A 13,092-nucleotide genomic window follows, 5' to 3' on the forward strand; every position below is an offset into this window, starting at 1 on the left:
GGGGTTACTTCCCTGCCTCCATCCCCTCGGTGTGGGTCTCTCCACCCCTCTTCAGGGCTCTCTCTCTCTCCCTGTTTTACCAGAGACAGGATCCCTTCTGGACCCCACGATTTGCACACGGGAAGGGCCGGATTCACCTAACACACAGAATGAGAAAAATAACCTTAGTAGTTAAAATGAAGGAAGAAATAATAACATAATTCTTTTTTTGTGTTTTTCATTTATTGTATTTTATCTGTTAAATTGTACACTGCCTTGATTGATCTTTGGACCAGAAGGAGGCACCACTTTAATAAATAAATAAAGGACGGCAACAAGGACAATTCCCGTGTACTGGTGCTGGTCCGGATTGTCTCTGCTCAGACCCCTGGTGCTGGTCCGGATTGTCTCTGCTCAGGTCCTGGTGCTGGTCCGGATTGTCTCTGCTTGGATCCTGGTTCTGGCCCGGAGGCAGGATCTCACAGACTTTGCTGCTCTCGCTGCTGTTTCTCCTCTTTCCCCCAGGATTAGAGGCAGTTTTCCTGCTCCTTCTTTTATGGGAAGTCTTTGATTTTCTCTCTCAGCTCTGGGGAATGTGCGTCTCTTCTCTTTTTGAATTTTGCACAGTGCAGGGGAAAATGTATTTCTCTTTGTGGGAAGTCTGTGATTTTCTCTCTCGGCTCTGGGTAATGTGCATCTCTTCTCTCTCTGGGGTTGCACTGCATGCAGTCTCTGGCTTCTTGAGGTTTCCTGTTCAGTTTTTGTCTGCACCTTCCTATTTCTAATTTGTGGTCCCTTTTTTCTGTATTTGGTGAGGGTCTGTCCGGGCTCTGTGTGTGGGACCGAGGTGAGGGATTCTGCTAGCGTGTAATTTCTGCATAAGGATCTGAAGCAGCTTGATTTGTCCTGTTTCCGCAATAGGAGGTGCATTGGGGTTCTGGGGCCAGGTGTAATATTTAGTGTGCTGCATCTTCCTATGTAATGTTGTTGCTTTGTGAGACCAGGCAGTTAAGTGCTGTTTTGCTACTGGCATTTTGCTACATGGATGCCAAGTGAGGGTTTTGCAGGGTTGTGTATTATGAGTCGTTGGGGAAACATCCTCATTCTGCTTTGCACCCATTGTTAAGGGAGTTTCGGTGGACATGGAGGACTTGTTACAGGCCTGGAAGTGAAGGATTTCTGTTGGGGTTCTGTCCCGTTATGGACTCCAGACTTCACTCCCATACAGGAGAATTAAACATCAGCGGTGTCGTCCTGGGTCAGACCAATAGTCCATTAAGCCCAGCATCCTATCTCCAACAGTGTCCAACCTGGGACATCCCAAAGAGCAGATTCATTTCTTGTTACCCAATTGCCAGATCTAAGCAGTGGCTTCACCACCTCTCCCCTGGCTAACAATGGCTTATGGCCTTTTCCTCTAGGAACTTGTCCAAGCCCCTTTTTAAACCCGGCTATGCTAGATGCCTCTACCACATCCTCCAGCAGCAAATGCCGCAGCTTGGTGGTGCACGGAGTGAAAAAAATACTTTCTTACTTCTGCTACCTGTTCGGTTCATGGAGGGTCCCCATGTCCTATGAAAAGGGTAAATAACTTCCAGCCTGCTCATGATTTTAAGGACCTCAATCATATCCCCCCCTCAGCCGTCTCTTCTCCAAGCTGAACAGCCCTAACCTCTTCAGCCTTTCCTGATAGGGAAGTCGCTCCTTCCGCTCTGTACCTTTTCTAGTTCCGCTCTTTATCTTTTTTGAGATGGGTTGAATGATGCCATCAAATAATTTTACTAAGATTGTTGAAACCCAGCAGCAGGTTTGGGTTTTTTTTTTTTATTATTATTATTTTGCATATAGGTCCTTTACAGCTTTATTCTTGCCACTCCTCAAGGCAAAGTTATAGGCTGCCTATGGCAGGGATTGGCAGCCCCTGGCAAATATGACCCCGTTCCTGTCAGCATGCTGCCCAATAAAAAACGCAGCTGGATTATATTGTGGGGGGGGGGGGAGGAGAGGGACCCCCCCTTACACACTCACACCAGGCATTACATCAAGAGATGTCGCTGTCAAGGCACTGCTGACCCTGGTCAAGATGGTGCCCTGCGTTGTGGTTTATTTATGTTAAATTTGTGTTTGTGCATCTCCCGCTCCATTTATCTCTCCTTCTGTGTGTGCATCTCTCTCTCTCTCTCCCTCTGTATCTCTCCCCCTTTTTTATCCCTGTCACTCCCTCCTCTCCTTTCAGCCTCGGAACAAAGTAACTCAGTGTTTAACAAGGAGCTCCAGTCCCAGCACCTCCCCCCCCACATTCCAGCTCCAAACCAAGATTTCCCAGGACTTCCCCGCACTGCACCCCCCCCCCCAAACCATCCCTACCCCAAACCCTTCCGGGGGAAGACGGGAGCGAGGGACCCACCAGCCCCTGCAAGGAGAGAAGAACCCGGGACAGCTCGCCTGGGGGAGGGGGAGAAAGATCCAGTCCTGGCAGGCAGAGGCAGGAAGAAAAAAAAAACCAAAAAAAACCAGCCCTCGGAAGAAAATGCACTAACTTTCTGTCTCCTCCTCCTACTCGCCCTCAGCAGCTGGAGGAGCGCAGACCCTGCCGGGGAGAGGTGCAGGCAGGCAGGCAGGCAGGCTCCCCGGCGATCCCCGGCTGCATGCGGGGCCCGGCACGTGCGAGCGGCGGGAGAGCGCGCTGGCGATTGCGCGCTGCGAGGGCGCGATCTCGTCTCCCGGGACCCTCCGCGGGGAAAGTTGCGATCCTTTGCGGCAGAAGCGGGGTCGCCACGCCGGATGGGCGTAGGGAGCCGCAGCTGGGCGCATCCCTTGCTGAATCGCCGCTTATAAACTTGGATGCGGGGCCGACCCCCATCATCTCCGGAACGGGATGGATCGCATCGGGGAGAAAGCCAGCAAACTGCTGGAAAGACTGAAGCTCTCCGATGCGGGCGGCGGCGGCGGCGGCAAGTCCGGCAGGAAGAAGAGCGAGGAGGCGGCGCCGCCGGCGGCGGCCAGCGCGGAGCCCGGCGCCGGCCCCTTCCGGGACAAGCTCCTGCGCTGCTCCCGCCGGCGCGGGAGCAACCCCGGCCCGGAGAGGCGCGCGGGGCTCCGGGAGCCCGACCCGGCGCGGGAGGCGGCCAAGGAGCGCGGCCATCGCCTCTCCCTGGACCTGCACCGCTACAGCGCCGGCGAGGAGCGGCCCCCGCGGGCCCCGCACCGCTACAGCGCCGGGGAGCTGGGCGGCGAGCCGGGGCCCCGCGGGGGCCGGCCGCCCCCCAGCGCGCGCTCCAGCTTCGCCAGCACGGCCAGCGACAGCAGCAAGCGCTCCTCCACCAGCCTGGCCCTGGACTGCGGCTACAGCAACCGCACGAGCGGCATCAGCCTGGGCTACGACCAGCGGCACGCCAGCCCCGGGCCGGAGCTGCCCGAGGCCCTGCACCTGCTCTGCCCGCCGGACAGCCGCCACTCCTACCCGCCGGCGCTGGGCAGCGGCCCGGCCCAGCTGCCCGTCCGCCACTCCGTCGCGGGCTACGCGGAGCTGGCGCGCAGGGGCCCCGCGCGGCGCGGCTCGGTGGGGGCGCGCGCGGAGGAGGAGCAGCAGCAGCAGGGCGGCGCCCCGGGGGCCAGTGCCCGCGAGCCCGACAGCCGGGAGGATTACTTTGGTGAGTAGCTGACTGCCAGGAGGCGCTGCCGGTCCTGCTCGCACATGCCCGGTGGAATGCAGGCCGCGCGCGCTCCCTACCGCAGGAATTCGGGGAATGCGATGCACGAGAGAGGAGCAGCAAGCAGGCTCCTGTCTCACCTGAGGTGCCAGGCCGGATAGGGAGAGCCGCAGCATTCCTCCATGATCCGGACTCCGAGCAGCAGCAGCTCCCCCCACCCGCAGCCAGCGCTCCTCCGCCATCCCTTACAGATCCTCACCCTCTCTCTCCACCACCATTCCCTACAGCTCTTCCATCTCCACAGCCAGTGCTGCTCCTCCATGATCCAGATTCCACGCAGCAGCTCCCCCCCTCCTCCACCATCCCATGCAACACCCCCACCCGCAGCCAGCACTCCTCCATGATCTGCACTCCAGGCAGCAGCAGCCCCCCCCCCACACACCGTCCCATGCAGCACCCCCATCCGTAGCCAGTGCTCCTCCACTGTCCCAATCAGCACCCCCTCTCCATCACAGCTAGTGCTCTTACACAATCCCCTACAGCTCCCCCCCACCAAGTCAGCATTGCTCCCCATCCCATACAGAAAATCTCCACAACAGCCAGTGCTCCTTCACCATCCCTTACAGCTCCTCCACCATCCCTTACAGAATCCCCCTCCACAACAGCCAGTGCTCCTCCACCATTCCCTACAGCTCCTCACTCTCTCCACCACAGCCAGCGCTCCTCCACCATCCCATACAGCTCTTCCCCAGCAAGTTAGCGCTCCTTCACCATCTCCTAGAGCTCCCCCCCACCATAGCCAGTGCTCCTCCACCATCCCTTACAGAATCCCCCTCCACCACAGCCAGCGCTCCTCCACCATCCCTTACAGCACCTCCACCATCCCTTACAGCTCTTCCCAGCAAGTTAGTGCTCCTCCACCATCCCATACAGCTCCTCCATCCTCAGCCAGCGCTCTTCACCGTCCCTTACAGCTCCTCCACCATCCCTTACAGAATCCCCCTCCATCCACAGCCAGCGCTCCTCCATGATCCGGACTCCAGGCAGCAACAGCAGCTCCCCTCCCCCCCACCCCGCTCCCCGCAGTCAGCGCTCCCCCACCATCCCTTACAGATCCTCACCCTCTCTGCTGCAGCTCTGGCTCCACCACCATTCCCTACAGCTCCTCCATCCACAGCCAGCGCTCCTCCACCATTGCATACAGTACCCCCCTCTCCATCATAACCAGCATTCTTCTACCATTCCCTACAGCTCCCTCTTCCACAGTCATCACCCCTCCATACAGCTTCCATGGCTTTCACTATTCCCTATAATAGCACCTTCCATCATACCCTATACCTGTTCCCACTGCCAGTGCTCCTCTATTTATTTATTTATTTTTCTATACCGACATTCGATTTGGTATATCACATCGGTTTACATATCACAATATGTCTAAGGCGAACCTTGTAATGACATAGTACATTATAACAGCTTAACTGAGAACTGGCTATAATCCAAAACGGTTTTACATAATTATTATAACATGCTTGAATGGCATAACTTAATACAGCATATAAATAGGTTTAATAAATTAACTATGTACCATTCCCTCCACATCCAAGACTCCTCTCCCACTCCTTACAGCTCCCCCGAAGGGCAGCGATCCTCCACTTTTCCCCATAGCTTCCTCCATGGCAAACTCTTTGCCATCATTCCCTAACGCTCCCTCCACCATACTCTCCAGCTCCCCCACCGGCAGCCAGCACTCTTCCACCCATCAAAGTCAGCCAATCTCCACCATTCTGCCTCTTTAACACATGTGTGCTGCAAGAGCCACTGCTGTGCCTATTCATGGCATGTTTAAGCTTGTTTGGCTGCCGCAAGAGGAGGCAGGTGCTTCTCGCGAGGTAGCTGCTGCTGTGAATAAGCCCAGACATGTACTGCACGCTCCATCCTCAGATCACAAGCCTCCAAAATATGCCAAAAGGGAACAATGCGGGAATTATTATTGTCCAGATTCATGAGGAAGAACTGAGGCACAAGGAAATAAAATGACTCCCAGGGTGACACACAGAGTCAGGGACAGAGCCGGGGATTAGAGCTGAGGCACAGGGAGATAAAGTGACTACCCCAGTGTCACACACAGTCGGTGACAGAGCCTGGGATTCGAGCTGAGGCACAGGGAGATAAAGTGACTCCCCCAGGGTCACATACAGAGAGTCATTGACAGAGCCAGGGATTAGAAGTGAGGCACAGGGAGATAAAGTGACTCCCCCAGAGTCATAGAGTCCGTGACAGAGCCGAGGATTAGAGTCGAGGCACAGGGGAATGAAGTGTCTCACCCCAGGGTTAGACAGACCTGGTGACAGCCCAGATTAGGGCTTAGAAGCTGCATACAGCATAATGCATCATGCCTCAGGCTGAGGTGAATCTGTGAATCAGTGACTGAATATTTCTTGTTTTCTTCCTCTGGCAGGGACCTGCATAAAATGCAAAAAAGGAATTTATGGACAGAGCAATGCCTGCCAAGCTCTGGACTGCCTCTTTCATACTCAGTGCTTTGTCTGCTGCTCCTGTGGTGAGTTACCCCCGTGAGCACTGCTGCTGCCCTGTGTGTGCATCTCTTCTGTGGTGGGATAGTGTGTGTGTGTGAGGGAAGCTTGCACTGCTGCTCCTGTGGTGAGTTACCCCCGCGAGCACTGCTGCTGCCCTGTGTGTGCATCTCTTCTGTGGTGGGATAGTGTGTGTGTGAGGGAAGCTTGCAGTGCCTATGCCATGCCTGCTCTGTGTTAGCGTGTGTGTGTGAGGGAAGCTTGCAGTGCCTATGCCATGCCTGCTCTGTGTGAGTGAGTGAGGGAAGCTTGCAGTGCCTATGCCATGCCTGCTCTGTGTTAGCGTGTGTGTGTGAGGGAAGCTTGCAGTGCCTATGCCATGCCTGCTCTGTGTTAGCGTGTGTGTGTGAGGGAAGCTTGCAGTGCCTATGCCATGCCTGCTCTGTGTTAGTGTGTGTGTGTGTGAGGGAAGCTTGCAGTGCCTATGCCATGCCTGCTCTGTGTTAGTGTGTGTGTGTGTGAGGGAAGCTTGCAGTGCCTATGCCATGCCTGCTCTGTGTTAGCGTGTGTGTGTGAGGGAAGCTTGCAGTGCCTATGCCATGCCTGCTCTGTGTTAGCGTGTGTGTGTGTGTGTGAGGGAAGCTTGCAGTGCCTATGCCGTGCCTGCTCTGTGTGTGTGTGTGTGTGTGTGTGTGTGTGTGTGTGAGTGAGGGAAGCTTGCAGTGCCTATGCCATGCCTGCTCTGTGTTAGTGTGTGTGTGTGTGAGGGAAGCTTGCAGTGCCTATGCCATGCCTGCTCTGTGTTAGCGTGTGTGTGTGTGAGGGAAGCTTGCAGTGCCTATGCCGTGCCTGCTCTGTGTGTGTGTGTGTGTGTGTGTGTGTGTGTGAGTGAGGGAAGCTTGCAGTGCCTATGCCATGCCTGCTCTGTGTTAGTGTGTGTGTGTGTGAGGGAAGCTTGCAGTGCCTATGCCATGCCTGCTCTGTGTTAGTGTGTGTGTGTGTGAGGGAAGCTTGCAGTGCCTATGCCATGCCTGCTCTGTGTTAGTGTGTGTGTGTGTGAGGGAAGCTTGCAGTGCCTATGCCGTGCCTGCTCTGTGTTAGTGTGTGTGTGTGTGTGTGAGGGAAGCTTGCAGTGCCTATGCCATGCCTGCTCTGTGTTAGTGTGTGTGTGTGTGAGGGAAGCTTGCAGTGCCTATGCCGTGCCTGCTCTGTGTTAGTGTGTGTGTTTGTGAGGGAAGCTTGCAGTGCCTATGCCATGCCTGCTCTGTGTTAGTGTGTGTGTTTGTGAGGGAAGCTTGCAGTGCCTATGCCATGCCTGCTCTGTGTTAGTGTGTGTGTGTGTGAGGGAAGCTTGCAGTGCCTATGCCATGCCTGCTCTGTGTTAGTGTGTGTGTTTGTGAGGGAAGCTTGCAGTGCCTATGCCATGCCTGCTCTGTGTTAGTGTGTGTGTATGTGTGAGGGAAGCTTGCAGTGCCTATGCCATGCCTGCTCTGTGTTAGCGTGTGTGTGTGTGTGAGGGAAGCTTGCAGTGCCTATGCCATGCCTGCTCTGTGTTAGTGTGTGTGTGTGTGTGAGGGAAGCTTGCAGTGCCTATGCCATGCCTGCTCTGTGTTAGCGTGTGTGTGTGTGTGAGGGAAGCTTGCAGTGCCTATGCCATGCCTGCTCTGTGTTAGTGTGTGTGTATGTGTGAGGGAAGCTTGCAGTGCCTATGCCATGCCTGCTCTGTGTTAGCGTGTGTGTGTGTGTGAGGGAAGCTTGCAGTGCCTATGCCATGCCTGCTCTGTGTTAGCGTGTGTGTGTGTGTGAGGGAAGCTTGCAGTGCCTATGCCATGCCTGCTCTGTGTTAGCGTGTGTGTGTGTGTGAGGGAAGCTTGCAGTGCCTATGCCATGCCTGCTCTGTGTTAGCGTGTGTGTATGTGTGAGGGAAGCTTGCAGTGCCTATGCCATGCCTGCTCTGTGTTAGTGTGTGTGTGTGAGGGAAGCTTGCAGTGCCTATGCCATGCCTGCTCTGTGTTAGTGTGTGTGTGTATGTGCTCGCCTGCTGTTCCTGTCCCGTGGTGGGGAAGCAGCGTGTGTGTCTGGCTTGCACTGTTTCTAGCTAGGCTGTGCCTCTTCTCTTGTGGAGCAGTGAGCTTCTGTGTTTCTTTCTCTCTTTTGTCTCTTGTAGCTCACAGGTACTGCTCTGAGGGCCTGGGCAGTCACTAAGTTGCTAGGGGTAAGTTCTGAAAGGCAGGAATGTGTGAGGGGAGGGCGAGGAGCTTTATTCCTGTCTATCCTCCTGACTGTAGAGAAGAGGCCGCCCCAAGGAACTGGCCTCCTGACATCAGAGGCCAAGAATGCCGAGAATTCCCTTTCAGTCCCCCTCTGCTCCACTTTCATGTTCCTCCCAGGCAGAATCACAACAAGACTGGATTTACACAGCGGCTTTTCTGGGACCTGGTTCCCAAAGGCACGGTGCCACTTCTGGGGAGCAAAGAGCACCTTCCGAGTTTTGATGTCAGATCAGCGTGGCAGTGTCCAGTCTTAACTCCCACTCGCAGGCAGGGATTAGAGCTGAGACACAGGGAGTCAGTGGCAGAGCCGGGGATTAGAGCTGAGGCGCAGGGAGAGAGAGTGACTCCCCCAGATCGTCCACGGAAAGTTAGTAAATGAGCTGGGGATAGCTCCCGAGACACAGGGTGATCAGGTGACTCCTCCAGGAACTCACATAGAGAGTCAGTGACAGAGCCGGGGATTAGAACCGAGGCACAGGGAGATAAAATTATTCACCCATGGTCACGCACAGAGAGTCAGTGACAGAGCCGGGGATTAGAGCTGAGGCACAGGGAGATAAATGATTCTCTCATGGTCACACACAGAGTCAGTGACAGAGCCGGGGATTAGAACCGAGGCACAGGGAGATAAAGTGACTCCCCTGGGGTCACACACAGAGAGTCAGTGACAGAGCCGGGGATTAGCACTGAGGCACAGGGAGATAAATGATTCTCCCAGGGTCACACACAGAGTCAGTGACAGAGCCGGGGATTAGCGCCGAGGCACAGGGAGATAAATGATTTTCCCATGGTCACACAGAGTCAGTGACAGAGCTGGGGATTAGAACCGAGGCACAGGGAGATAAAATGATTCTCCCAGGGTCACACAGAGAGTCAGTGACAGAGCCGGGGATTAGAAGTGAGGCACAGGGAGGTAAAGTGACTCCCCCAGGGTCACCTGACAGAGCTGGGATTATAAAGTTACTCCCCTCGCATCACGCACAGTGTCAGTGCAGGGGTTTGAACTCCTGATTCTAAGGCTTTGTTTCCAGCCCCCCCTGTCCCTAGCTCTCCTTCCGCCCCTGTTATTTTCTCTCTTTCTTGCGCATCTCTGGCTCTCCTTCTTTGGAATCTTTTGGATGGGCGTTTGATCTGTTACAACGCTGCGAGGCGAGCGGGCTCGTCGAGGCCCTGCAGGTTTGCGACCCGAGCCCGCGAGTGCCGCTGGCGGAGGACCGGAGTGATTCGATTCTCTCTCTCTCTCTCTCCCAGGACGGACGCTGCGCGAGAAAGCATTCTACAGCGTGAACGGGTCGGTGTACTGTCAGGAAGATTACATGGTGAGCACCCGTGCCGGCTGTGCGCTGACCCGCGGCCTCATGCAGCGTCCCAGGTCGCGTCGCTCTTCCTCAGAGGGCTCACCGCTGTCCTTGGTCTTTTTGTTTTTTCTTTCGTTTCCCAGTTCTCGGGCTTCCAAGAAGCAGCCGAAAAATGCTGTGTGTGCGGCCACCCGATCCTGGAAAAGGTAGGCGACGAGTCGTGCGTGCCCGCCACCGTCTATTTCGTGAGCCGCCTGCGTGCGCGGCAGTCTCGGCTCTGTCATCCCCTCCCGTGCGTCCGGGCGGCACGGCGCTCGCCTTGCAGCGCTACGCGTTCTCTGTGCGGCTCGCGGCTCTTCACCCCCCTCCCACGTGCTGTGCGTTTCTCTCGGCAGATCCTGCAGGCCCTGGGGAAGACGTATCACCCGGGCTGCTTCCGCTGCGTGGTGTGCAACAAGAGCCTGGACGGGATCCCCTTCACCGTGGACTTCGCGCACCAGGTGTACTGCGTGACGGATTACCACAAGTAAGGGGCCCCTTTGCCCTCGCTCTGCCTTTCTGCCCTCTCACCCCCGTGGAACGGCGGCTGCCGCCCCCTCCCCTCTGTGCTTATTAGCCCCCACCCGCGTAACTGGGTCTTCTTTTCCTCTTGCAGAATCTTTGCCCCGAAGTGCGCTGCATGCGGGCACCCAATCCTTCCTTCCGAGGTAAGTGGTACTTCCAGGCCACAAGGCTCATAGGGAGGGTCACAAAGTCCTTGGACCTCGGAGAGCTCGGTTTTCGGGCTGCGAGCGTGAGGCCCAGGGATGGTGAGCATCCCAGGTCCCGGGCTTTGACATCACGGCAATGGGTGCTCTCACAGGGGGGGGGGGGGGGGGCTTCCCGCTGCCTGCGACGGCTCCGGCCGCCTCGTGCTTTGAACTGGTCCAGTTCTACCTGCCACACGCAGTTCAAGCCACAAGATGTCTGCAGTACCAGGCCTTGGAAAGTAGCAGGAAGCTTCCACACGGGCCCTGTGCCATCCCCGTGGTCAGCACAGATGAGACCCACGAGGCTGGGGAGGGGGCTCAGTTCAGGGGGTAGGGAGTGTAGGACCCGCGAGGCTGCGGTATCGGGAAGGGATCAGCTCGGGGGCAATGAGCGTTGAACTCGGGAGGCTGAAATTTCAGACATTTGTGGCTGCCTAACACTCAGTTCTGTTTTCAGGGCTCGGAGAATATCGTGCGGGTGATATCCATGGACAACGAATACCACTTTGAGTGTTATCACTGCGAGGTGAGTGGACCACAAGGCATCAAATCTCTCCCCATGCTGAGCCTCTATGAGTGAGAAGCCCGCACTAAGCATGCCTCAGTCAAGCCTGGATTTAAGCATAAGCCACGGCCTAGGGGGGGACCAAATAGCCGTGCTGTAGAGGAGCCTGCTTCAAAGGCCAACTGCCATGGCAACGCCATGCAGCCGCCTCTCCAGTCCTGCACATGGGAGACCACATCTCAGATCCAGCTGTGGCCTCCGTTCTTTACTCAGCTGTCTCCTCAGTGACTTGACAGCGCTCAAGGGTGACTACAAGTCTGCCCGACAGTGCACGTTGGGATCTGTAGTCCGTGCGTACAAACCGCAGAACTCAATGTCCCAGAAGCAGCAAAGGAATTTGGCATCACGGCATCTCTTCCTCCCCAGGGGTGATAAAACCTAGGTTTTAAAATGTCTCTGTCCTGCATCCCGTTTGCGGCATACCCTAAATGCTGTTTTGTGTAAAGAGGGGATGTTTTAAGGTTCTCTAGCCACTCTCACAACAAGCTCATTAAGCACTGCGAGAGTTGGCACCCCGAGAGCAGCTTTCGTCTATATACAGAGACGGTATAGTGATTTACGAGGACACCGCAGGGGTGTATTCCCGGTGCAGATCTCAGGCCCGGTTTCCCTTATCTAAAAGGCGTTATTTCCTATGAACAGGATCCATCTGATGTGTTCTCTCTCTCTTCCTCCCTCAGGACTGCGGGCTGCCACTCAGCGATAAGGAAGGTTTCCGCTGCTTCCCCTTGGACAGGCATCTCCTGTGCTACTCCTGCCACATTCAACGGCGTGCCTCCCCCAAGTCCCCTCCGAGTTACAAGTGAGAAGACGCGCGAGCTTTCCAGGTCCTCCTCGCCCCCGTCTGAATCCCCGGGAAACGGATCCACTGCGGGGCTGCCACGCAAGAGACTTCGGCTGAGGCCAATATAAGATGCAAGTGGGAGCGACTCCCCTCCCTTTCCAGATTTCCTCTCAGAAGGACTGCAGGGCAATTATCTCCTGCCTGACGTCTGTGGAGCAGATGCGCCACCTTGTGGACACTGGGCAGCTCACAGGGCCACATTTTACAAAGGGCCAAATTGTATTTTTCGCACCCCTCTTTCCAATGCAGATGTAGTCCCTGTGAGTCCCAAGGTGACACTTTTTGACTTGTTCCTTCCATCCAGAAACTCCACGATAAGACTTCTGCCAGCCCAGATCGTACGGTACGTATCTCTCAGCTCCCTCCATCATGCATTCCTTATGCCAGTGGCTTTTGAATCCACTCCTCGGAACTCATGCTCCCCCCAACAGGTCTGGTTTTTTTTAGGAATAAAGGATAATGGGCCTGGCTCCCAGACCAAATGTATGCAAATAAACCCTATGAATATTCGTCGTGGGTAGGCTTGATGAGGGAGTCGGGGGCCTATTCTGGGAGTGGATTACTGTCTTACACTGTTTTCCATTTGCAGCTGGCACCCCTAGTAGCTCGGGTGACAGTTCAGGTTTCCAGGCTCTCCGCACTGAATATGCAGGACGTATAACTGCCTAGATTTTTTTTGGTCTAAGGACCGGGTTCATTTGCACATTTTGGTGACCCTGAAAACCTGATTAGTCTGCATGAATCATATTCAAGAGGCAGATTTAAATCAGTCTGTAATATCTGTGGTTTCTTCTTAAGGAGAGAAAACAAAAGACCTTTTTATATGTTAAAATGTCTTTTTTTTAATTATTTTTTTGTAATTTCTTTGTTTTAATTATTAAAGTGTGTTTTGTGGAGTCTGTAGGTGATTGGTGGATTTTCATTCTGTAGGGGGGCAAAAGGTGTTTGCGGTTGAATCCAGGGTTTCTTCACCCTGGCCCCTTGGTTCTCTCTGGATGGTGTTTGACACAAACTTTATTCCCAAGACATCAAGTATTTGTGTAAAAAAGAAAACCAGTTTTGCGGTTTCTCTTTGGTAATGCTGTGTGGGAAGTTTCACCCAGTGTCGCTGCAGCTCCCCAGCCGTTCAGTGAGGTCGTGCAAGATGAGCGCAGCTGCACTCTGACATCATCGGGCAACCTCCCGGCCTTAGAGCAT

The 13,092-nt window shown here is 55.1% G+C and overlaps 1 protein-coding gene across 1 annotated transcript; it reads left to right on the plus strand.

Annotated features, from left to right (window-relative positions):
• The first annotated feature begins 2,356 nt into the window (after positions 1 to 2,356).
• AJUBA (ajuba LIM protein) lies at positions 2,357 to 12,798 on the plus strand. Its single transcript, XM_029580968.1, has 8 exons — positions 2,357 to 3,632; positions 6,091 to 6,192; positions 9,691 to 9,758; positions 9,881 to 9,943; positions 10,133 to 10,263; positions 10,393 to 10,444; positions 10,944 to 11,012; positions 11,732 to 12,798. The coding sequence occupies exons 1-8, from the start codon at positions 2,858 to 2,860 to the stop codon at positions 11,855 to 11,857; spliced, it is 1,386 nt and encodes a 461-aa protein (XP_029436828.1). The 5' UTR covers positions 2,357 to 2,857; the 3' UTR covers positions 11,858 to 12,798.
• The last annotated feature ends 294 nt before the right edge of the window (positions 12,799 to 13,092 follow it).

Source organism: Rhinatrema bivittatum, chromosome 16 (genome assembly GCF_901001135.1).
Source record: "Rhinatrema bivittatum chromosome 16, aRhiBiv1.1, whole genome shotgun sequence".
Lineage (NCBI taxonomy): Eukaryota > Metazoa > Chordata > Amphibia > Gymnophiona > Rhinatrematidae > Rhinatrema > Rhinatrema bivittatum.